We start from the raw sequence: 25,469 nt of genomic DNA, 5'->3' as shown, positions 1-25,469 counted from the left end.
GCGAGGAACAAAACCCTTCAGTCCCGGGTGGCGGCGGCGAAAGTCCATCTGCCTCCCGAGGCTCTTGCCCATCACCTGCCTCCCACCTGTGCTTTTTCCAGCAGCCAGATAGGCTTAAATTTCAGGCAGCGCCTGCAAAGCGCTGCCCAAGGCTTCCCAAAACAGACTTGAACTCTTTTTCAGCACACAGCTCCGTCTTTGCCTCACGCAAACTCCCTTCTGGCCACAAAGAGGAGCTTTCCTTCGGCGGCGGTTCCGCGGGCAGCGTCCCAGCTCCCACCGGCACCAGCAAAGTCTCTTTGCTTCTCGGCACCAAGTACTTGCCCCCCACCCCACCTCACCTAACCCCCAATCTATCACTCAAGCCAGAAAAGACCCCGAGCTGGGCACTCACCTCGCCCGGGAAGGACGCAGGCTCTGCGGACGGCCGCCGGCGGTGTTTCACTTTCCGCCCGCGCCCCTCCGGAGCTCGGGCGAAGACTCGGAAAAGGGATTCGGGAAAGGCCGGATAACTCTCATCGCGTCCAGCCCGAATGATCCTGGATCCAGGTTTTCACGGTGCCTCGTTTAAAGGCAAGTGGGACCCGGGTCCCGGGAACACAGCACGCCCCTCCCTCGCGAGCCGGAGGCGCACACCCCTTCGTAAAAGTTCGTAGGAATCTCCTGAGACGCTCTTCTTAAGCAGCTCACGGACACTTTCTGCTTCTCAAACTCTTCTAAAACTGCAGCAAATTCTTAGTCACCTATTCAGGAAAATTGAAAACATCTTAAGGAAAACAGAGGCCTGGGTACCTTTAATCAGGTACTAGTGTTCGGTAGACTGAGCGGGATGATCATTTAGTTGTATTTTACTGGTGAACCAAAACGACCTTGACTTCAAGCTACTGACTTCCAAGTTCAGAGAACCCAGTTAAAATTATTTTTCACTATCAAGACAGGAAGTGATAAACCTAGGAAGGTAATTCAAGATCTTGGGAGGGCCGGGACTTGGTTGAGGCAAGTGTGGCATCTAGGGCTCAAAATCTGAAGAGACAGTGAGTCTCAGAGTCATGCAAGCGTTGGGCACACGCGGGAACCTGAGGCTCCCTCACTGGAGTCCTGGCCCCCGGAGCTCCCGTGCCAAGCACCTCTATTACCTTCTTTGTAAAAACAAGTTGATAATAATGGTATCAACCTCTAGAAAACACCAGACTAAAAGGAAAAGATGATAAACTGGATATCATTAAAAATAAATTCTGATCTTCAAAAGGCTCTCTTAAGAGAATGATAAATAATCCACAGAGTAGAAGATACTTGCATTAGATTTATCTAACAAAGAATTCATATCCAGAATAAAACAAGAACTCCTACAATGCAATAAGAATCCAACAAAAAATGGAAAGAAGGAACCAAAGGGTTATTATACAGTACCTCACCAAAGAGGAATCCAAATAGCCAATAAATATGTGAAAAGTGCCTAACTAATCTTTAGTGACCAGGGAAATGCAGATTAACCAATGATATATCACCAAATACCCACCCAAATGGCTACAGATTTTAAAACTGACAATATACAGCAAAGGCAAAGCTGGACCACATGGAATTTGTATTCACTGTGTGTGGAGATGTATACAGCCACTTGGGAAAACTATCAGTATCTATTAGGACTGACTGTACCCATGCTTTATGACCCTCAAATTCCACCACTACATGTATGCCTAATAGACATGCACACATATGTACATGTTTTATGATCCAGTATACCTGTTTTCTGATGTACATATGTACACTCTTTACCCAGTAGCTCGTACCAAAATCCTCAGAGCTGTCTTTGGTTCCTCTCTCTCACTTTTCCCCTCCAATAGATGTGGAAATGCTGGCTCTAGCCTCAAAATATATCCAGAATTCCACCACCTCTCACAAATTCCAATATCACCACTGCAGCCCATTCATGTCATCCCATCTAGTGCAGTAACCTTCCCAACAGCTCTCCCTGCTTCTATGCTACTGCTAGAATGATGCTTTCCAATCATAAATTAGATTATGCCGACATTCCATTCAAAAATATCCATTTAAAGTAAAATCATGAACAATAAGGTCTTATATGATCTGGCTTTTGGTTATTTCTCCAGGTTCACTTCCCTGCACTCTTCTGCTCTCTCATTGCCCTCCACCCACGCTAGCTTCCTTGCTGCCCCTCAAACACACCCAGCCACAGCAAACCTTCACCATGGATTTTGGATTCGGATGCTTCTTCAGTACTAGACATTGCAAATTGCTTATTGTCTATATTTTTCTTAAGACTTTTAATGTCCACAAATCTTTCATTTTTATGGGGTCATAATTATTCATCTTTTCCTTCATGGTTTGTGCACTTTATATGCCACTTAAGAAATCTTTCTACCCTAAGAGCATAATGATTTTCTCCTATATTTTTAACATTTTGTTTTCATATTTGTCTTTATTCTCCCATAAAAAAAGAATTTCTGTTTATGATATAGAGATCCAATTTAATCTTTTTGCCACATGAATAACCCATTGTCCTCACACAGCTTACTCATGACTCATCCCTTCTCCACTGATCTGCAAGACCCTCTGTCATGTATCTGCTTTCCTTATTTGAGTGGAAATGTTTCAGGTTCTCTATTCTGTCCCATTATTCTGCTTCTATATTGGGGTGTCATTGCACATAGCTGCAAATACTATAGCTCTGTATCTTAATATCTTGTCAGGAAATTGTGTTCACCTTGTTCATCTGCTTTGTGCCTCACAATTGGGTGTTTTGAAGCAGACTATCTACCTCCCTGGAAGGTAGTTGATACTGCCATGTTAAAAATTATCCAAGACGGTTCCACTTGAAACAAAGTAGTCTTAATTTATTTCTGACCAACCCTATGAATAAGAACAATTGTGAAAGCTGACCATGTATGAGAAAAAGGTGACAAAATATGATAACTTACCAGACCTACATCCTGAAGGGAAGCCAGAGAGGTGACATTTTTGCTATAGCCAAAGGAATTTACCAATCTGAAAGTGGCAGCCCAGAGGCCTAGAAGCTGAGCAGGAATATGTAGCTGAAAGGCTGAGATACTGGAGAGAGCTTTCAACAGTTTCATGGTTCTTTGGGAAAGGATATTGGTTCCAGAACCATTAAAAAGGATAATAACATATAATTGAGGATGAAATTTGGGAGATTCATGAGATGTTGAAAAGCTCTAATGTGTCTTAGTCAATTGCCTACTAATAATAATTGAAATAATGTATTCCATAATGTTTTTTTCTAACTATATAGAGTCAATGTTATAGGGCATTTTAAAAAACTACTTTAATTTATAACATTATTTTTTGGTAGGGGATATGATAGGATAATCAATAAAAATTCTCAAAAATAAAAATATATTAGGATAAAATTCTGTTTGGGAAAGGGAGTATATTTTTGTTCAAGAAGAAAAGGAAACTATATATTTTTAACTATTAGGGTTTATTTCATTTTCAATATTGAAAATTCTGGTCTTCAAATCCCTATGACATTTAGGTTCCAAGAATAATGTTATAATAATCTTTTTTAATTTTTTAATTTTGCTATCATTAATGTACAATGTTATAATAAGCTTTAAAATGGCAATGTTATAAGCCATAAATAATGTGATTTTATGTAAACTATTTCAATTTATTATGAAAATTCTTAGATTCAGTTTAATAATATAAATGGAGCATCTAGTTCTCCAGAATTATTTTAAGGAGTGCCCCAGAAAAAAATTTCAGTGTTACAACTCCAGGTGATCTCATGCATGTTCATGGTTTTAAATATTAATGAGTTCCAAATGTATATCTATAATGCTATTGCTCTCCTGACCTCCAGGGTTGTATACTAACTGCCTTTTTGGCATTTCCAGTTGAATATCCAATTTGGAATTTTAAATTTAACAAGTTCAAGGTTGAGGTATCACCTCACAACATTGAGATACAATCTCTTACTTGTCAGATAGGCAACTATGAAAAAGACAAGAAGTAACAAGTGATAATAAGGATGTGGAGAATCACAATATAGGTTGATCACAGGGACAGTAGTACAGAGAATACCATTAATGATTATGTAACATCTGACTACATTGATGGACAGTGAACACACTGGAGGCGGTGAGGACTTGATAATATGGGTAAATGTTGAACCACTGTGTTGTGTATTTGAAACCAACATAAGATTATATATCAGTAATGCTCTAATAATTACAAAAACAGCAAAACATAATGGAGGAAAAAAAGGATGTGGAGAAAAGGGAACCCTTGTGCACTGTTGGCAGGAATGTAAATTGGTGCAGCCACTATGGAAAAATACATGGAGTTTCAAAAAATTAAAACTAGGACAATGATATGATCTAGCAATTCCACTTCTGATGTTTATCCAAAGAGGACAAAAACACTAACTTGAAAAGGTATGCATATGTACACTGTAGCATTATATATAATAGTCAAGATGTGGAAAAACCTGTGTCTATTAATAGAAGAAAAGGTCTATATGTACAATGGAATATACTACTCAGTCATAAAAAAGAATGAAATTTTGCCATTTGTAAGAACATGAATGGACCTTGAGGGCATTACGCAAAGTGAACTAAATCAGACAGAGAAGGACAAATACCATCTAATCTCATATATATGTGAAATCTGAAAAAAATAAAACAAAACAGACCTCATACAGAGAACAGACTGGTGGTTGCCAGAGTTGGGGGGTGGGGATGACAGTGAAATTATACAGGTGAAGGGGGTTCAACAGGTACTAACTTCAATTATAAAATAAATAAGTCATGGGGATGTAATGCACAGCATGGTGATTATAGTTAAAAATACTGTATTGCAAAATTGAAAGTTTCTAAGAAAATAGATCTTAGGTTCTTCTCACAAGAAAATTTAGTAACTTGTGTATGGTGACAGATGTTAGACTTATTTTGCAATATATACAAATATTCAATCATTGTTGTACTCCTGAAACTAGTATGTTATGTGTCAGTTATACCTCAATTAAAATAAAAAAATGACTCCCAGGACTCACCTGTTGGTGGTGAGCAGGGAAGCAGTGTTATACTAAATCAAACTGAGAAAATACATCACTTGCGTTCCAATTCTGAAAGTATGGTGTGGTGCAGGTGGTATTGTCTAGCTCTTGATTGTTTGCACATTATTTTAAAATTGATTTTACTAACAGAAAATGGCATGTGCTTGTATGACTTTCCTCTAGATCTCTAAACCAGCCTTTTATAGGAAAGTAGACCAGTAACAGTGAAAAAAATTTTTATTTAGCACTGTGAACTATGCATGTAACATACCTCAAGTCCTCACAATAGTCCCATTTTTCAAATGGGAAAATTTGCTAACGGTTATGTGACTTAAATGCCCAAAGATTTAGTAAATGGCAGTTGGTTTCTAGAACCTAATTTGGCTCCAAAAACCAGTACCAAATCATTGCTTTCCAACAGGGTGGTTCTAGTTAGTAGTTTTCACCTGCATGCTGCAAAATTATTTATGATAGATGAATTATTTTATGTATTCGCAAATTAAGAGCCCATCTTTAGTTAGAAATTGTGCCTTATTCTTAAAATGGCCTTCCTTTTGAAAAACGAAATGAGCTAGTAAAGGTGCCTCCCCCACCCCCCGTAGAATAAAAAGCGGGGGAAAGTTGTTAGTCTTTCAAACAACGTTTTAAAGTATTATCTGATCCATCCATTTTAAAAGTCAGGACCGAGTGTCGCACCAAACAATAGTGTCTGTGGGGTAGGTGAGGAAGTAGTAAGAACAAGGGTCTCAGGTTAAACACGACCAAGTTGGAGCTCCACAAGCCGGGCGAGGAATAAGAACGACGCATCCCGGCCGTGGGCGTCTTCCCCCAGCGCAGCGCCGGCCGGTGCCCGGGGTACGCAGCCAATACCGAGGAACAGTCACAAGCCGCGCTTGGGACTACGGCGCTCCCAGTGTCCTCGATCTCCGCGCTCCGGGCTTTGGCCGACTCCCGTGCGGGGTTCCAAAAGGAGCCATTAGTAGGGAATTACGGCCCGGGAGTAACCAAGGGAAGCCAAGCCACTGACAGCGAGCGGAAGCAGTCCATAGGAGACAAGGACATGCCAGTGCGTGCGGATGTCACACAGTCAGCGGGGCTGGCCAAGTGCGAGAAATCAGAACTCTCGCGATAGGTGAGACGAAAATTCCCGGAAGTGATTCTCCGGAAGCAGCGTGATCGCTCACCAGATCTGTCCGGGCTGTACGCGCTGAATCGCCTGATACCATGCAGTCAGATGATGTGAGTCTCCTCCTGCTGTGCCACCCGGGTTTTATGCAGGTGTCTCCTCTGCTTTAGGAGACTCAGAAGGCACCTGGCCCATTAACCTCGTGTTGCTCCTCAGACAAGGCTTTCAGAAGCCCGATTTCCGAGGGTGGGGAATCTCACGTGTCTTCGCGGGATTTCCAGCCCTCTGCCCCTCTGGGCTAAGGAGCCAGAATTCCGCCGCCTCTGTTCACAGGGTCGGCGTGTCCGGCCCTTGGTGCCCAGCAATGAGGGACTCGGCGTGGGGTCCCTCCAGACTTGGGGGGCGGGGCGGGGTGGGGTGTGGGGAACTGTAAAGTATAAAGATCTGGAGGTGAGAGAGGGGGAATACATGAAAGGGCACCAATGTGACTGAATAATAGGAATCAAGGTAAGAGACAGGTAATGCTATTGGATAAGCTTGCAGGGCAAGATCATGAAGTGTTTTGTAGAAGTGTGGCTTTTAATGGGAAAATGACAACTGATTGACGTTTGTGAAAAGTTGTATGAAAGGCTTTTGAAGGAAAGAATGAAAACGAGACTAGATTATGATGAAAGTAGTTTCAGCCACGGTAGTAATGGAGATCAGAAGTAGATGAACTTGAGATCTGTTTTATCAGATCTAACTGAGAAGAAAAGGTAGCAGTAAGATCAATGGTGGCTTTATTCATGGAAACAGGGAGGAATAGGGAAGGAACACGTTATTGAGAGGTGTGGAATTGAGAGCTCCCTTTGGATATGTTAACGTCCCTTTGGATATGTTAACGTTTATAGACGGTTCAGGTGGGGATGTCGAGGCAGCTGGGTATATATATATGCAAGTCTTCTCTCAGCAGAGAAGCCTGACCAAGACATAACAATTTGGGAGTCATCGACTTAGAGATGATACTTAAGACAGAATTAACTCCTACACTTAAACTTTCAATTTCTTTTATCTGTTTCTTACCATCCCCCACCACACACACATCATAAAATTCCAAGTGTTCTATTCTTTTACACTTCTTTATATTTTTCTTTTTAACTACTTAAAGCCCTTCCCAGTTCCTCATGGCAGTTCATTCAAAGACTCTGACACTCTTACAAACACCTCTGTTGTGGCACTTAGTCTGTTGCTTTGGAATGTTTTGTTTACATATCTTTCTCCCTAACTAGATAGATAACATTGTTTAAGAACTATACCCTTCCTTCATTTAACAAGTTCTTGAGAGGCTCCTGTGTGTCAAAACTTAGGCATGTCAGTGCCTTGCATAAATACAATATATAATAAATGCTAAATGAATAAAGGGCCCATTAGGAAAGATAGCAATAGGTGACTTTTCTTGCCCTCGATGAGATAAAATCATGATATATGCATAAACCTCGTACTGTGCAGCCTTTTACTATGGACAACGGATATTTAAAAAGATAAGTTACACAATATATATGATATCTCATTTTTGTTAAAACACAGGCATACTAGTTGTGGAATGTACACACATAGAAAAAGCTCAAAAATATTTACAGAATACTAATGAAATTTCATCTCTGGGTAATGGGGGTTTATGATTATTGCTAATTTGTATTTACTTTTTCTATAAGGATCTGTCATTTGTGTAAAGAAAAGAAGACCAACCATCTTATGAACCACTTCTTCCTCCTGTCTTTCCTCTAAGACTTCTTTCCTCAGTAAAGCAGGGCACTGCCTAGGGCATTGTTTTCTTGGATTAATATACAATCTACTGGGTCTGAGCAACTGAAATGGGTTTTTGCTTTGTTTTGCAGGTTATCTGGGATACACTAGGGAACAAGCAATTTTGTTCCTTCAAAATAAGGTGAGTCTAGATTTGCAACCTGAACAAATTCCTTCAGTTGCCCTCTTGGTAACCCATTTTATAATTATTGCTCTTTTCCTCCCATTCTAGAACCAAAACTCAGAGTTTTTGCAGAAATGAATACAGCCTGACAGGACTGTGTAATCGCTCATCCTGTCCCCTGGCAAACAGTCAGTATGCCACTATCAAAGAAGAGAAAGGTAACTCCTCCATTTTAACTTCCAAGAGAATTAACTACACAACAGCTTTTAAAATTATGTCCTTTAGTCTCCTGTAAATCACACTAAAGATAATTACTTTATCTTGCAGGACAGTGCTATTTGTATATGAAGGTTATAGAAAGAGCAGCTTTTCCTAGGCGTCTCTGGGAACGGGTAAGACCTAGAACATAAACTTACAGTGACTATTGATCAAGAGAAAAAATGCCATGTGTTTTTCTTTCTTCCTCGACTGCAGCTAGGTTAACATTTGAAGCCAGACTGACTAGGCTCTGTAGGTGTTATTAACAGTGAAGACCTAACCATTTACCCTTGCTCTTCAAGTTTCCTTTTTCTGTGTGATAGGTACGGCTTCATAAAAACTATGAGAAAGCACTGGAGCAAATAGATGAAAATCTCATATACTGGCCCCGTTTCATTCGACACAAATGTAAACAGAGATTCACCAAAATCACCCAGTATCTAATTCGAATCCGAAAACTTACACTAAAGCGACAGTAAGTATTTAGATCATTCGTTCATGTATTTTTAAATCTATTTTTCCATGGGTCATATTATACAGCTGAGAGATTATGAATCTCATAGGGCTCTTTATTAAACTCGACTTTGGGTAATCTTTTATGATATGCTAAGAAGAAACGTTACCTCAGATTAAAGTTGTGCCCTTTGATTTTGCAGTATAGTACAACTTGATTATCCCTTCCCTGTCTGAAAATCAGCTTCAGAAAATTTTCTTTATAAACCCTGTGAGGGAATGTGAAAATTAGGGATTTGAAAATGACCCCAGAAATGTGAGTAAACACGAATGTAAGAACTTTACTCTGGGTTCATTGAAAACTAATTTTAAAAAGTGATATGAAATCCAAAGAATTGACTGAATACCTTTTTAAGGAGTGACAGGCTCTAATTCTTTTTCACTGTGATCTGTAGAGAATGCTAAAGATGTCAGTCTTCTGAAAATTCCTTTTTCTTACTTCACTGAAGGATTAATCTTACCATAGTGAGTACCCTTGAAAGTGTCAGAATGCCTAAAGAAAACAGACACAGCACATTCAAATATAGTAAAAATGTCTTGACTTTTTATAGTATTTTCTAGAAAACCTAAGTACATAATCTTGCTTGCAGAGCTGAACCCTACAAATCAATTCCAATAGCTTTCTCTTCTCATTGTTTAAAAGGAAGATCATGTGCTTGGGTTTTCTTATAATGTGTTTTATTCCCCATAGGAGGAAACTTGTTCCTTTGAGTAAAAAGGTGGAGCGGAGGGAGAAAAGAAGAGAGGTAATTTATTGGTCTGCTATTCATAGGTTCTGTATTTTCATTGAAGGTAGGGCTGTGTACCTAGGGCTCAGGAGAAAGATTCAGTCACCACTGTCAATAAATTGCTCAGTCCCTGAATAATGGGTCACTAATGGATAACATTATTAATTTCACAAGATACCTGATATTCCATATCTTAAGATTATGACTTTGGGGGCAGGCTAAAATAGGGGATGCTTTGGGGATACATGTAATGGAGAACAAAAAGAATACCTGAAATAGATCCCCAACTCCTAGTTCTTGAAATTCTTGATCATGTGTTTCAGAATTCTGAATTTGGTGTGGTGCTGATCCTAGATATTTCACATTGCTGTCAGCAGGGTTTGAGCATTCTGATCGGTCGTATTTCTGCAGTGGTACACAAGAATGTTAACACTTGGAAGTTTTAAAAACTATTTTTAAGTAGCTACATGTAGTTAAGGTCTTACTAGGTCACTAAATTGAGTTTTTTGGATTTTGAATTTGCTGATAAGGAATTGATCAGGATTATTTGTTTCTTTGAAGTAAACTAGGCAGCTTTGATTACAAAATAATAAATAGTGATCATTATACTGTGCTATTCATGGAAAATCTAGCAGGCAGCTCCAACTCATATCTCAGAGAGCAAGCAGTCAGCCTGTCCACCTCAGTGGTACCTCACTCAAGCTGAATTTTCTTAAGCTTTTCAAGACCCAAGAATTAGCTTTTCCTGACAAGTTCAAATTTTTAGTCACTCTAGGTATTAATTTTCCTTACCTCCCTTCCACCAACAGACATTTACTTGATACTATCAAGAAATAACTTTAATGATCTTGATGCTTTTGCTCCCATTAAACACAGTTGTATTTCAAATCTGTTAAATCATTGGTCTCCAAATTATTTTGATTACTCATCCATCAATAAAATTTTTGAACATCTTCCCCAATATATTATAAATACTATGTTTGTATAATATGCATACTAATAGGAATAAGTAATTCTTTGTGATGTAGCAAAAGGGTCTGGTTCTAGGTATAAAATTGTCTTTAAAAGGGTTCTTATAACTGATAGATACCTCAGACACAGAAATGTATTGTTGATTGTTTGCATTAAGTACTTGCTCTTTACTTTCATTCTCTACCACCCATTATGCAGAAGTTTTTATTCAGATCCAGCTAGTGAGTTTTCTTCCCTGATTGTTAAACAGCTGTTTTTGCAAATCTTTCAGGAGAAATTAAATTTTCCTGTTTTTACCAAACAAGATTGAAGCCCTCTGAAAAATGTAGGTTTGGAAGACTTTTAAATAGGTTGGAAAAGTGTTTCCAAATTTTCTAAGTGTGTGGTTGCAGTTTTTATAGGAGACACATTTTTAGTAATATCACATACAGATGTAATCACTTTTTTAATTGCTCAATCCACAGGATAGGTTTTTTTCAAAAAAAACTATTTTAGAAACTCAGTTAATATGATCTTTCTCTTGAAAAAAAAAGCAAGTGTATTTATTTTTTAAAACTTCTGCTCCATTACATACTACTGTCATTTATCATAGAAAAGGTTGGCAAATTTGGAACACTTTTATTTTTGTGAAAAATGAATGGCTCTGTAAGTTCTACAGGTGTTTTTTAAGTACTAAACCGTTAAATCACTGGCATACGTTTGTAACCACTCCCTATCTTAATTGTAAACTATTGAGTATCATCTATAAATCAGTTACCCAAGAATTATCAACAGCTGTATGTTGTAATAATAATAAAGGAGACCACTCACCACTTTACATTCTGCAGTATTTTCCTCTCAGGATGTCTTACTGTATCTGACACACAACTGTCTGCTTTTTGGACAGAGACAAGGCACCAGTGTTGTTATGCATAGAAGATATTTTTAATGCTTTTCTTTAAGATACATACAAGTTTATATACACAGAAGTTTTGAGTATTTTCTTCTTACATCTCAGTGGATCACCCTTGAGGTATAAGCACCCAGGTTAGAGGACAGTGTAAACCATCACAGTAACCTTTTAACTGGTCCACATGGCCCCAGTCTTCCTGCACTGTAATTTACCAAGCACACTTGATATTCTCACATAGTTCAGTAAGTAACTTTTCAAAATCCTCTATGACCTTCACTATCACATTAATGTAGTCTTAGACTACATTGAGGTTAAGAATTTTATGTTTTTTTATCTACTTTTCAATCTATCACATGGAATATAACAGGGTTTTAGAAAATGTAAAAGAGTTAAGGTCTCATCTGTTTCCACTTCTCAGCTTTCACAAAGACTGCTTCACGATCGCTCATTTTCTGAGACACTTAAATGTACATAGACCTACATGGTTTTTATTTCTATCAAAGGCTTTGTTAGAATCTAGTTGTTTAGAATGCTACTTATAAAACCCTAATAATTTTTTAAATTAAAAAGTTCCCCAGTTCTGAGAGGGAAAGAAGAAATATATCTGGTTGCTAAAGTGCCAATAATAGCAGGAGGGAAAAAGTGATTATGTCTTCCTCGTAAAAACTTGATAGCTTCACCCACGTCTGTACTGAAAAATGAGTACTAATGAAGTATATGGGTTTACTCTTTTTCTCATTTAGGAAAAGGCACTGATAGCTGCTCAGCTGGACAATGCCATTGAAAAGGAATTGCTGGAGAGACTGAAACAAGACACGGTGAGAAAGCTAGGAACTTTGGGGTATAAAGTTATTTTTAGGTGGTAACATCATGCTAGGAAACAATGGGAAATGTGTTTTATTTTCAGAGATACTAGAAAGATCTTCACTTTGGTTTTATTCCTAGAATAAATAAATATCAAGCAGGCCCTGGCTTCCTCACTTTACCCCTTTGAAGCAAGCACATGAAATACTTTGGTTACTCTTGGTACTCTGTTCAGTAAGAGACCTTTCCCTTTTTCCATTATTCTCAATGCCTGTTTCCAAATGCAGCAGTTCCAGATCTCTGTACAGAAGCCACACAGTTTTGATCCTCCTGTATATTACCCTAGTCTTCAAAAGGTCTTTAAAATTTTTTCTTTTTAAAAAAATCAGTGTCATTTACAAAGATAACATGAATAAAATTTACTTTCCTTACTATTCACCCTTTGTCAGCAAAATTAATTTGTTCCATTCAAGGATTTTACAGACTATAAAAATTTTAGATAATCCATTTCCTTCCCTTATAGGACTTACCTGTTTGATATTAGCCTCTAAATTATTTAAATGTCAAAATGGACTTTTTAAAGACATTGCCACCTCTAGGCTTGAAAAAGTAGTATAGAAATATTACTCATCAAAGTATTCTTCCTTAACACTGAGGAAAATAATATGCTTATTGAACAGTAGACTTTAAGTATAAGATCCAGATGTAGTAAAAGCCAGTCTGTGTTTATGTTCTTCAGTATGGCGACATCTACAACTTCCCCATTCATGCCTTTGACAAGGCCCTAGAACAGCAGGAGACAGAGAGTGACTCTTCAGATGCTGAGGAAAAAGATGACGACAACGACGACGAGGACAAAGTGAGCCTTGTTTGGTCTTGCTTTGCCAAGCAGCAATCTGTGGAGCCATGTCTAATTTTATGTAATTGAGAGACTACAATACCATCTTCAGTCCCCTAACCAAAAATAATTATTTGGTATTTCTTCTATCATAGGAGATTAATTTTGGTTCAACAGTGGCTGCTTTGTTTTCCAGATTCAGCCAACAAACTATTTATGCATTGACAATTTTAATCTTACTAGCATTCTAAAATTTTTCCTGGAAGGTGACAAATGAAAAATCCTCTTGTGTTCATAGAACATACCATTAAGGAACCTACTGAAATTTGCAAAGGATTTTATTTCTAACTATTAACATAGGAGAGGTATTTGAATAATAGTATTTTTAATAAAAGAGCACATTTAGCAAGCAGATGCTTAATTACATGGTACACGCACATAGGTACACAGATTATTTTCCTATTAAACTTTAATATTTACTTTTAATAGTTTTAGTGGAATGTACAAAGAATTGTTTGTAAATCCCTTCCTACATACTGATCTTAACCAATTAAAATGAGGATGTTTTACCTCTAAAGATGCCCAGGCATGAGAATTGATATCCCTAAAATGTTTCCTGATTTTTCCTAAAATACCCCTGAATGTTCAATTCAGAAGTGGTAAACTTGGAAGTCAGTATATCTTGGCTGCCTAGTAAAAAGACTAATTCTGCTTATTTATGCACTTACTTATCAAAGAAGAAAACTGGATGTCTAAGCTGAACTTGATGTATTTTGAACCTAACAGTTGTTTCATTTTAGGATGTGGGAAAAAGAGAGTTTGTGGAAGATGATGACATGGATGAGAGTGACATAAGTGATTTTGAGGTGAGATTTATGGGTTAAAAAATTGCCCTTTGGCCTTTACAAACAAAGAGGGGGTGGTTTCTGAACATACAGAGGCAGGTACGTTCTCAAGTTTGTTCTCAATTTTGAGGACAATAAAGGGAGTTTGGGAGAATGAATCTAACGACCTCTTATTTTTTCCTCCCCATATTAGGATATGGATAAACTAGATGTGAGCAGTGATGAAGATCAGGATAAGTCCTCTAGTGAGGAAGAAGAAAAGGCTCTTGATGCCAAACACAAAGGCAAAACACCCTTGAAAGGACCTTTGCAGAGAAAACGAGCCTACGTAGAGATAGAGTATGAGCAGGAGACAGAGGCTGTGGCCAAGGCCAAAGCCACGTGATTTCCCTCCGGATGTTTATAAACAGGACTGAACATTTCGAACTTCTCTTAAGCACACACACCACTGGTTTTTGCTTTTATATTTTAACACAGTTTTTGTGTTTTTACTATTTATGCCACTTCTGTGAGGCAAGAAATCTGGAAGAAAGCAGAGGAAAGCCTTGAATTGTGAACAGAGTATTTTTATAGCATTGGCATATGAGTTGAAGTTAATAGCTTCAGCCCAAGAAGTTTAGTTTTAAATGCCACCCACCCATTTCCTTGCTGTTCTTTCCCTCCCTGCCCTGACTTCATTTAACAATGTCCAGACATCAGTTTTCCCTTGTTCTCCTTTCCCTACTTTGGGAGTAAAAAAAAAATACCATGTATACACCTGAGTGGAAAGAAAATGTCTTTAAGTTCCATCGTAGGGAGCACCTTCAGAAACCTGCTGCACTTTCCTGATACAGTTCAAAACCTTGCTATCTTCACAGCTTTGGGAAATTTTGGCCAGGAGATCCTGAAACATGAAACCAAACAGGATTTGAACTTTTTTTAAAAATTATTTTTCTCCTTTTACCTTTGTTCTTTTTTGGACCACACTCAAAAGAAGGAAGGACACCAGGGGACAGTTCACGTTAACAGGTGTAATGTTAAAAACTGTTGGCATGTTTGGAAATGTCCTGTTGGCTTATGAAGAAGCAACTTAATACCAACCAAGGCAAATAGAGTGGATCTAAGGTTTAAAACTGCGTGAGATTAAAAAGCTAAGATGAAATAATTTGAATAAACTGAAAAGAACAAACTATACTATTTATAAATATTTTTAAGATATGAATTTCTTACATGCTGCCTTGTGATTTTCAATGCAAGATTCCTAAATGGAGTAAGAAAAAGGCAATCGTTTATTATATATAAATATGCATATAGTTACCACACTGCTGTGGCTTTGAGAAGTTAACTTGTGGAATATGATACCAAAGGAAGTATTCTCGTGGATAAATAAAAATATGGAAGAACAGTTGCCTCGGAAAAACTAGGAACATTTCTGGTATCGATTTATCTGTATTACCCCTTGGTGGCTTATAGCCTATTATTTCATCTCTTATTTTTGTTTTTTTTAATTCAGACGAGTAGAACAGAACTTAAATTTTAGAAACTCTTGATCGTGATCCTTTTGCCCATCTGTCCTGCTCCCAGAGACATCTGATCCTCTTGCCTTGTGACCTAAAGTACTGAACAACTTTAAAGGAAGAATAAGGTATTGATCCAACTATTGATGGCTAAAGGGTTGGCATGTGGAGACCTGAACCTTCCATGTTCATTTATAGACTTGGTCCAGCTTGTGAATAGTAAATTATAAGCAATCACAGGAAGTAGCTAAGAATAATGAGAACTGTACTGAGTTGCAGACTCTCCCTTACCTTCACCTGTCCTTGAGAGCAGTGATCCAGGAGAATGAGGCATTCCGTGGCCGCCTCTAACAAGGCGCTCTTAACAGGCTCAGGTGTAAGGCTTGGATCCCTTGCTACATCACATATCAGTTTCAAGAGAGCCTTCAATAAAACCACAAGCCTACAGGGAACTCTGGAAGCAAGACGAAAAAAACTATCTTCACACTCTAAATCAGGTATTAAAACAGAGAGGCCTCAAATGCCATCAAAATGTACAGCCCTCATTCATAAATGGAGGAACTTGAGTGAAAGTTAATAACAGTGGCCACAGAGCTGGAAGCAGAACTAGAGTCCAATCTCCAGACTGACTTCAAGTCCTGTTTTCCTCTACAGTATATACTCCCCTTATGCATAACTGGGCTTGCGTAAGAATACCTTGCTCCCTCCAGAAGCTTGCTTCTACAGGGAAGAAACAGCCCCTCCTGATATGGCAGTTGGGAGAATGGGTCTCTGCTAACCAAGGGACTATGGCCCAGAGAAGAGGAAATGATCCACAGTGCTTTAACTTATGTGATCTTAAGCCTGGAAGTTTGTGAGAGAAATAAGCTTGGCTTCTGGGACACTTAAGCTTCGTGTAAGTATCAGTTTGAATTTTGCCATTTAATTCCAGATTCTAGGTTACCATCAATAAGCCCAACCTCTTTACTTCTACTTATTAGCTGTTCTAAAAGTTCTTAGCTTGATAAAAGTTCTGGAAATGGATAGTGGTGATGGTTGCACAAAAGTGTGAATGTACTTAATGCCACTGAACTGTATGCTTTAAAATGGTAAAAATCTTACATAATTTTTTTACACAAAAATTAAAAGCCTTAGTGAAAGCTGAAAAGTAATTAAACTTGTAATGTGAAAACACAATAAATGATATTTCTGGATAGAAATGTGAGTGGGAGAAGAAAAGTTTGCATCCCTTACCTTGATCTAAAAAAATATTAAACAGTTTCCTATAATGTGAGCGCTACTCAGCCCTCCATCTGTTATCATTAAACATATCATCTATTGTTTTCCACTCCCTTAGGCCCACCTCCCACTTCATACATGACATTTTCAAACTTGCCTACATTTGCTTGTGGATCTCCTACTTGGAATCTTGGTCACTGCTATTTAAAGGCTGACAGTATTTGATTCAATTTCATTCACCAATCCATCCATTCTATTCTAATCCATTCATTCCTCAAATATTTGTGAACTTCTTGCTAAGTACTGAGTGAACTTGCATATATTCAGTGTACTAAAGTGGTCTTCCATCCTTCTGAAGCTTATAATTCAGTAGGGGAGAAAGACTGAGCCAACTCAGTCTAGTTATAAATGTGACCAAGGGCAAGGTGGTCAGGTAATTTATAAGGATCAGAATAGATATGTATGTTAGGGCACTGGACTCTAGCTGAATTAAACTTCTGCTGACTCAACATGTTTGGATTCCACTTTACTGTCAGACACCTACTTCAAGCCACAGTTGGAATGCTTTCTAAGTAACCATATCCTACATTAGTATTTTCCTGATCACTGCTCTGCAAATGTTCAATAATGTGCTCTGAAATGCTCTGTTCTCAATTATATTTCAGAAATGTCAGGGTGAACAAAGTTAAGCATGTCTCTTGCAGCACTTCTAAATGGCCTTTAAAATTTTAAGAGGCATTATGAATCTAGAAAGATACACACCTGAAGTAACCATGGGTTACATGGGTTTTATCTTTTCAATGCCGTTTTCTCAGTTCAAACTCCAACAGGTATGTAAAATGTGAATCCAATTACATATGGCATGTCCTTAATACTCTGTACTGAATGTACATCTAGGCAAGTTCTAAAAGAGAGCTTTGCCCCTCGGCAAGCCCGTCTGCCTGGCTGTCATACCTGGGCCAGGTATACTGCATGAGAAGTTTTAGGGTCTCCAGTATCTGTAGTCTAGCCTCCTCCTCTGGTCCATCATAAACCTCCAGATAACCAATGATGACTCGCTCCAGTCTCTTCAAGTGCCGGACACTTAGGATGCCCAACCTAAAAAGAGAAGAGGAAATGTGACACCAAAGAGATGAAGTCGAGAGTACAGCAGCCCAGCAGCCCAGCAGCCCAGGCACTCGCCTCCTCACAAAAGCTGGCAGGTTTCTCGCATAGGTCCTGCGTAAGAGGAGGCGGTGTTCTGGCTCCATGTGGGTCAGGATCAGCTGCAGTGTCTCATCACAGCGTGTGCGGGGTTGAGCCACATCACCCTTCCAGTGCAGAGCTTTCTCCAGGACTGGGAATAAATCCAGCAGACAGAGGAGTACAGCCTGGGAGGAAGCAACAGAAAGGAACCGTAGTTCATCAATTTGCATTCACAACACTCACTGATTTTTTAGTGATTAAGTAGATTTATTAATTTACTATACTTAGGATCCATGTCATAGAATTCTAAAAATACTAGTAATAATACATTAAGTGTACATTATATTTCTAAACTTGTTTACATTATCTGCATCTGACAGTGAAATAAGCTGATATCTTCTCTGGACTCTACTTTGCAAAGCTATAAAAGGAGAAGAACAGTAGAGCTGGGACTTTGACCCAAATTTTAGAAATCTAAGTCCACTGTCACAAAATTTCAAAGTGGCATTTACAGGTATTTACAATAAAACTCTACTAAGTAAAACCTAAGGTGGTCCTCATTTGTATCCAATTTGACCACCCTATCTGAAGTTCACTGTCTAGGCACTCTCTTCTAGCTCTCCTGGGATTTTTAGTTTTTCTCTTAGTATTTTGTTTGTTATTGTTTTTTCTAAACCACCTTCTTCAGAGCCCTAACCTTTTTGTCTTTTAGGGCTTTGGGTTCTCAATACCTAAAATAATACTTTAAAATTTTAAAAAGAAAGGTGGCAGGATGAGGCAGTGGGAGGGAGGGCAGGCATAAAGTAAGAAACAAGGTTTCTACCTTGAATTTTATGTAACTTGTTTCTTCTGTCTTTAGAATGTTCTTCCCTCTCCTAAGAAACTCCTCTCCATCCTTCATAACAAATCTTCCTGAATCCTAAAACCACCCACCACCACCAAACTGGTTGGTTGCCTATTGCTGGACACCCAGTGCACTTTATACAAAGTCTCCTTTAATAGATTTATCACTCTGTATTGCAGACATATGTATAAATATTCATACATTTACACAAATGTCTCTCCAAAGAGTTTCTTAAAGCTAGACACCCTATCAGATTCACTTTTAGAACCTACAATGGTTACTGGCACACAGTAGGTACTCAATTAATGCTTATTAGATGAAAGAATGGCACATAAAATATGCAACATACAAGGAGTTTCACATGTGTTGATTTTAAGCAGCACAGAAGGAAGGACACTGGAATTAATAAAACAGAACTTTTTCAGATATAAAGCTGCCCCAAAGTGATACATAAATGTGGGGAAAATGGAAGTTCCTATGGCCAGGATCCTCATCTGACCTGAAACTACTTGATGATGTAATTGGCCTACTATTAGGCTACTGCTTCCATACTGGTAGGCAATAAGCTATTACTGAGTCACTATATAAAGAGCTCTGCCCAGCGCTCTGGGCAGAGGCAGAGACAGAGGTGGATTATGGACCTGCAGACTGTTGAATGCAGACTTAATGTTAGTGCTCAACCCACTGCCAGGAGAATAAAGCTGGGTATCAACCCTTTTACCCCAAGAACATTCTATTGTCATTTCTCAGTCTCACTGAATCCATAGTGAACTTGCCCGGGGCTGAAACTCTCAGGCAAGACATAACTGACCCAGATAGACAGAAAACACTGGCTTTTCTGTGAAGACTCAGGAATGTGGATGCCTGCTTGGTATTGATATATTTCATTAGTCATTTGCTACCACTGTAGTTTCAACTTGGCAAAGACTTTAGTTATCATTCTCACTTTCGAAGAGAAGAAAATGTCTCTCAACTATTCTTATTAATATGTCATGTCCTATTCAAATTTGAGAACTCAGACTCACAGTTACTCACAAATCTTACAATTACCTGAATGAGGTTGTGCTCTGGTGTGTACAGGTGGTTGAAAAGGGCATGGTATACGACCTGAGCCCTGTTATACTGGAGCAAATCAGCAGCTGGCTGCAATCAGACAAATTATCCAATTAAAAGAAAAGTTTCTGAGCATCAGCAAAATGTTGATAATTTTTTAAACTAAATTATGGGTATATAGGATTCATTAAACCACTCTACTGTATATTTTTAAAGTTTCGTAATACAATTTTAAAAACAAGTTTCCATGAGTGACAGCTTGCACGTGTGAGTATAATACCTTTCAGTTTTTTATTGTTTTGCCCCCTGAAAATCAATTGTTAAGTTACTTAAGGTCTGCTTATTCAGTTTGGCAACTGCCCATGCCTCATGTACATGATAACGGCCCATGTTTCTTATATATATTACCTAAGATACAAACTCTAGTAGGTTGGCAGAGGAAAAATACAAAGAGAAAAACATAATTAAGTGACATAATAGCATTAACAGAAAGCCAGTTAATAAAATACGTAATCATAGGCAACAATAAAATAGTGATGTGATATGAATGAGGAACAGCCACGCCTCAGTCTGTCCTATCAATACGGATGACAAGGAGCAGAGGTGGCTTACCACATTCAGCACAATGTGGTGGAGGCAGTGTACACCCAGGATTTTGTTCTGAGTTTGATAGTCATCTGAGATGAGCAATGATGGAGGAAGCACTCTTTCCAAATGCTGGTTCAGCCAGGGTCGAGTGACCTGTTGCAGAGTCCGTGAGAAAACATGTTTGGTGGCAGGGTTATTCTTCCAGGATTCCCTGAATGGAAAGGTGAAACCATATTAAGCAAAGTGACATGGTGTTAACTAGCAAAGAAAATTAACCATTTCAAGATAAAGTATTTCCTTGTCCTTGAAAAAATTACATCTCGTGTAAGGTAACCCTTGATGTTGTAACATATATTTTAAGATTTAGATCAAAATAACTTCCAGACCTTACACTAAATTTATTTAACAATCATCCAGGGCTCTAAAGCTTATCCAATGAGAGGCAGCCATTTATAGCTAGAACTATGTAAAGGGCCTGTAGTGATGGTGGTGTGGTTATTACAGTGAAGATGTGTTGAGAAAGGAGGAGCAAATGAAATGTTTTCAACATAATTATAAAGAAGCAAATCAGTATTTGAACAGCAATTTTTAGCTTAAAATGTGAGTTTATATACATTATTCAATTAATCGTAAAAATAACTGTGTAACAGATAACATCTTTATATTACAATGAAATTGAGAGTCAGAGAGGCTGTCTGAGCTGGGCCTACTCAGAAGCAATAAAAAGAAGCACCAGAGTGCCTCAGTGCTAAACCTTGTAACTCCAAGTTCTTGATAAAATGACACTCATGAACACAATTCTTTCTCATCACTCCAGTGTTACAAATACTAACATACAAAGCGGCAAGTGGAACTCACAGAAAATACTGTAACAGCTTTCTCTGTAGAGCTTTTATTTTTTCATCCCAAATACTGCTTCCATGTCTACTAACTATACCTAATAACTAGCACTGCATTTCAAGATCCCTAAGTTTAAATGCTCTCCAAATCCCCATCCCTACCTAATTTAAGGAAGTCCAGTCTAAGTAAATGAGACAACATCCAATTCCCAGGACAGCTGTCAGGAGGGCTGGAATGAACACCTGAAGACATGGCTTCTAATGTAGAATCTGCCACTATCTAGTTACATCATTTATAGCAAATTGCAATCTTTCTGGGCCTTAAGAGATCTGCTAAGACAACACTGCTATTAACTTACTGATGAAGAAATTAAGATCCCTTTGAGCTCTAACAGTCTAAAACATTAAACTGAAGCTCAAGTTGTGGCCCCATGGGTAAGGTACTACTCACTTATTCAAATCCGGTTTGAGAAGCTCCATTATCACAATAAATCTCCCTTTCTCATCTTCATTTTCTCCGTGTAGAAACCCCGCCACAGAACTACACTCAGTAACTTGAAGGAGTAAGGCAAGCACATCTCCAGCAACGTCCTGAGATCTTGGGCTGGTCCATGGCTGCTCCAAGCTGTGTGTGATGGCAAAGATATAGACGGGCCCTGCCAAGCGACGTAGGCTTGTCTTCCATGCAGGGTAAACCAAATTCTTGGCCGCCTCAACTTTCCTCAGTAGCTTAAGAAATAGTAACCCAACAGCTGCCGCTTTCTCGGCCACTTCAGAGTAACCAGCACTTTTACCTTCCTGTTCTTTGGGTGGGGCTGCATACTTCTCCAGGGCTTTAACCACTTGCCCCAGCATCTCTGGCATTCCGCGGAGCGATGTGCCACTCCCCTCAAATAATCTATCACAGTCTGTGCCTTCCATTAGAGCGCTGAGGTCCCGAAGAGCTGCATTTCTTTCCTTGTCCCGTAGGGACTCCTGGCTGGTAAAACGGTGTAAAATCTGGGAGAAAGCCTGTCCGAGGGCGGAGGAAGGCCACTCTTCAGGCAAGGAGTCCTGCCGAGAGCTGCTACGCCGCATTCCTCAGACTGGCCGCGAGGGACTGCTCTCCCCCAGAGGACGAAGATGGAGGTGGGCGGGGATCCGCTAAAGAGGGAAGGAGTGATCACCTCGAGGCTGGAATTCGCCCAAAGCATAGAAGTAAAACCAAATAAGATGACGAGTAGTTTTGCGAGGGGCTGGTGGGGAGGGTCTAACGGGATAAGAGTAAAATGTGTGGAAAAGACACAGGAAAAAGAAAGGCGCCTCTCTGGGAGAAAAATCTCTGACTTCCAACAGCGACGTGGAGAAATTACACTTGCCTTTCCGCAGGGTCAAGACAAAAAGAAAAAAACTCCACAAAAACTTAGAGTTTAAGAAACCCCTAAAGCCTGACACAAACACGACCACTGGTACCTGCAGCCCCGAAAATAGCTCACGCCATTGCCGCAAAGCACAAGGCTAGCTTCCGCCAATACTGCGGCCAAGCCGCCTCATTTCACGACGTACTATCGTAAAGCAATTGAACTTGAGGTTCAAAAAAGGGTGGAACTAGGCCGAAATATTTGCATATATAGCGATCCTCTCGCTAATTTTGTTTCTGTTTTCGTTTATTAAGGTAAAAACAAAAGGAAAATCACAAAATATCGTGATATCCTTTAAGTGTACAGGATTCCATATGTCAAGATTTTATATACAAAGTATATGTGTCACCCTTTCTTTAAAGTTAGTGGACTATATCTGTGACTCCTTAGCAAGCAGTGTCCTCCGATCCTTTTGTAGTTCATAAGCATGATGATTGGGTTTTCACGTTCTTTCTGCGTGATATGTGTCTCCCTTTAATTTTGTTACGACGTTGGCACATTACCCGTCTGACTTGAACTTGAAGGATCATTTTAATTCTTACAGAGAAGCTGCAGTGTTACTTCCGTACGGTGTAACACCATTTGTAGTTAGTTGGTTTGTTCTGTCTTTGAGTGGTGTAGCTGTTGTTGATGTGGGGCTTTTTGAACTCGTTTTAGCTTTTGTTCTGTTAGTATGTAAGTTTACAAAGACACTACTACTGTAAAACGAAGTTGGGAACGGTCTGACCCCCACCTCCGCGAGAGGCTACCCTGGCAGAAGTGGTGCCAGGTGTTCCCGAGGGGCGGGCGTACGGTGCTGGGTGTGGGCGGCTACTGCCTGCATTTTGGGTAGTGTCATTGACTCACTGCCCGTGGTCTGATTCGGTCTTCAGCGGGGGCGGCGAGAGCCACGGTTTTGTGTGACCCCGGTGGCTAAGCCCGTCTCACGCTGCGTCGGCATTGCTTGTCCCCTTCACTGGGGGCTCTCTGAGGGTGAAATTGTGTCAAACTGACGTTGGGTTCCCCAGGGGCGGTCGTGGTGCTTGGCCATCTTTGGGAGTTTGTGACTTCATATATCGTCCACTGTGTCGTAGGAGCCCGGGGTAGCAAACTCGTGGGCTGGAGCGCAGAGCGTCGGACGCCGGGAAGGGTGGGAGAGGGTGGGAGAGCCCGCCCGGCCGCTTCTCAGAGGGACCCTCAGCGGGAAGCCCCGCGTGCCGGCTTAGCCTCCGCCGTGTGTCCAGCGGGTCACCTCTTGGCTTTGCAATTTCTCAGGTCTCCGAGTCCCCCAAGGAGTCCAGAGAAAGCCTGGCAGGGTTTTACGATGTGCGTGTGCGCCAGCGCGTAGGAGGGGGTTAAAAGAATAGGTCTCCTCGCTGGTTTTGGTGCAGAGACTTACTTTTGTCCAAACCTGAGGGAGGATCCTGCTTGCAAATATTGTGTGTGTGTCCTGAGATTCCTTCCTTGATTCCTTGATGCTTCCCACCCTCGCTGACGGTGTGACCTGGCGCAAAAATTCAGTAACTTCTCTGTGCTTTAATTTCCTTAACGGTAAAATGTGGGTAATAGTAGCCCCTACTTCTTAGGATTGTTATGAGACATAAAGGAGTTGAACATATGTAATCCGTGGAGAGCTATCTTGGTAAATTCTATACAGGTGTTATCTCTTATTGTTAAACCCAGCCTCTGTATTAGTTACATTTCCTCTATTCAGGGGAACTTTGTTGTTAGAAACCCTCCTCTATACCTCTTTCACTTAGCCTTGCCTTTTCTGACCAACTGGTGGCGCTCGTGATTTTCTAAGCAATTTCAAACTGACCAAAAAACAAACAAACAAAAAAAAACATCTCCTCCCAAGGGAATTCTCCCATATTTAAGGCCCCAGTGGGTGCAAGGTGCTAATCAGCAGAGCTATTGTATCCCTCTTGTATGTGAGTCTGTCTTCCCGGTTCCACAACACCCCTTACCCTAAGTGGATCCAAGATCTCAGTTCCTTATGAGGAGACCACTTGTCCTGCAGAGGTCTCCTCCTCAGCACTGTTTTCTGACGCCAGAGACCATGTCTTTGTCCTCAGTGCCTGGCACAATTTAGTCATGCAATAAATGTTTGTTGAACCCACATGTCCACCCACAGAGAGATGGCTGAATAAGCCAGGGTACAGCCACACAATGCAGTTCTGTGCAGCTGTGTGAAGGAATGAAGACCATCTCTGTGGAAAGCCAGGATATATCGTTGAGACAAGCAAGGCGGAGACCATGTATATGTTGCATTTCTTCCAAAAAAGATGAGTGTATTTGCTTACATTTTAAAGAAGAAGGAATGCAAGTTAAGTTACAAACTATAAAAATGTTATGTATAAGAACAGAACAAGATGATAGGGGATGGAACCTAGATATCTTTTCATATACTGACTTTGGAATCACATAAATGTTTTACATAATTGTTTTATGAAAGAAAATAATACAGAATTTCCTAAAAAAAACAAAGTATATTTTGAGTTACTGGCACAACTGCATGGAAAAATAAGAAACTTAACATTAAAACTCATTATTTTGACTGTATACCGTTAGTGTGACACATTCTAAGGACAAAAAAGATGGCAAAGCAATCAAAGTGCATTTGGTAATAGTGTTTCTTTGTAGTAATACTGGTATTGTTATTTAGATGTTATTGAATGTATTATGTATATTTTACATATATGTGTGTGTATATAGCAGCAAATAAGTAATTATCTTTATATTATTAGAAACGGTTATCACTGAAAAATGTAATAGGTACAAGTATCAAATCAATGAAGTTAGGTATAAATTCTATAGTCAAAAATTTATATTGGCAATGGCAGTATTAATTTATAATTAATTTTTCTCTTTCTATATGATGTGTATATATATGCCTTATATATGTATACACCACATAATGTATATCCTAACTATATCCACTGAAAAG

General features: G+C 39.4%; 3 protein-coding genes and 1 non-coding gene across 12 annotated transcripts in view; 2 read left to right on the top strand and 2 right to left on the bottom strand.

Moving 5' to 3' along the window:
• Window positions 1-1,559, bottom strand: part of FUT10 (fucosyltransferase 10) — a 107,556-nt gene extending 105,997 nt beyond the window's left edge. For 3 of the 7 annotated variants that reach the window (XR_012123978.1, XR_012123977.1, XM_073219025.1), the window contains exon 1: window positions 395-1,559. The gene's annotated coding sequence lies outside the window, so the exon portion shown is untranslated. The remainder of the gene's footprint in view (window positions 1-394) is intronic. The other 4 variants (XM_073219022.1, XM_073219021.1, XM_073219024.1 and 1 more) reach the window with 2 other exon arrangements.
• Window positions 1,560-6,157: 4,598 nt separating this feature from the next.
• Window positions 6,158-17,147, top strand: MAK16 (MAK16 homolog). Its single transcript, XM_017655277.3, has 10 exons — window positions 6,158-6,274; window positions 8,039-8,088; window positions 8,179-8,288; window positions 8,398-8,462; window positions 8,652-8,803; window positions 9,533-9,587; window positions 12,177-12,251; window positions 12,977-13,096; window positions 13,876-13,941; window positions 14,114-17,147. Exons 1-10 carry the CDS (start codon window positions 6,260-6,262, stop codon window positions 14,303-14,305), a joined length of 900 nt encoding a protein of 299 aa, XP_017510766.1. The 5' UTR covers window positions 6,158-6,259; the 3' UTR covers window positions 14,306-17,147.
• Window positions 11,444-23,594, bottom strand: TTI2 (TELO2 interacting protein 2). Of its 3 annotated transcripts, XM_017655276.3 has the most exons (8): window positions 21,595-23,581; window positions 20,329-20,515; window positions 19,714-19,806; window positions 17,817-18,004; window positions 17,589-17,732; window positions 15,708-15,870; window positions 14,678-14,803; window positions 11,444-13,021 (listed from the first exon to the last, which is right to left on the bottom strand). In XM_017655276.3, exons 1-7 carry the CDS (start codon window positions 22,218-22,220, stop codon window positions 14,699-14,701), a joined length of 1,506 nt encoding a protein of 501 aa, XP_017510765.1. In that variant the 5' UTR covers window positions 22,221-23,581; the 3' UTR covers window positions 11,444-13,021; window positions 14,678-14,698. The 3 variants fall into 3 exon arrangements, with proteins under 3 accessions (XP_017510765.1, XP_017510764.3, XP_073075121.1); XM_017655275.3 differs by lacking the exon at window positions 14,678-14,803 and having other exon boundaries at window positions 21,595-23,594; XM_073219020.1 differs by lacking the exon at window positions 11,444-13,021 and having other exon boundaries at window positions 13,538-14,803; window positions 21,595-23,574.
• LOC118969295 (small nucleolar RNA U13) lies at window positions 22,950-23,056 on the top strand. Its single transcript, XR_005057253.1, has one exon. It is a non-coding gene; the product is annotated as a small nucleolar RNA U13 (small nucleolar RNA).
• Window positions 23,595-25,469: the final 1,875 nt, after the last annotated feature.

The sequence above is a fragment of the Manis javanica genome, chromosome 12 (assembly GCF_040802235.1).
Source record: "Manis javanica isolate MJ-LG chromosome 12, MJ_LKY, whole genome shotgun sequence".
Taxonomy (NCBI): Eukaryota; Metazoa; Chordata; class Mammalia; order Pholidota; family Manidae; genus Manis; species Manis javanica.
The sequence above is the reverse complement of the archived record's forward strand: the minus strand, read 5'-3'. Positions and strand labels throughout refer to the sequence as shown.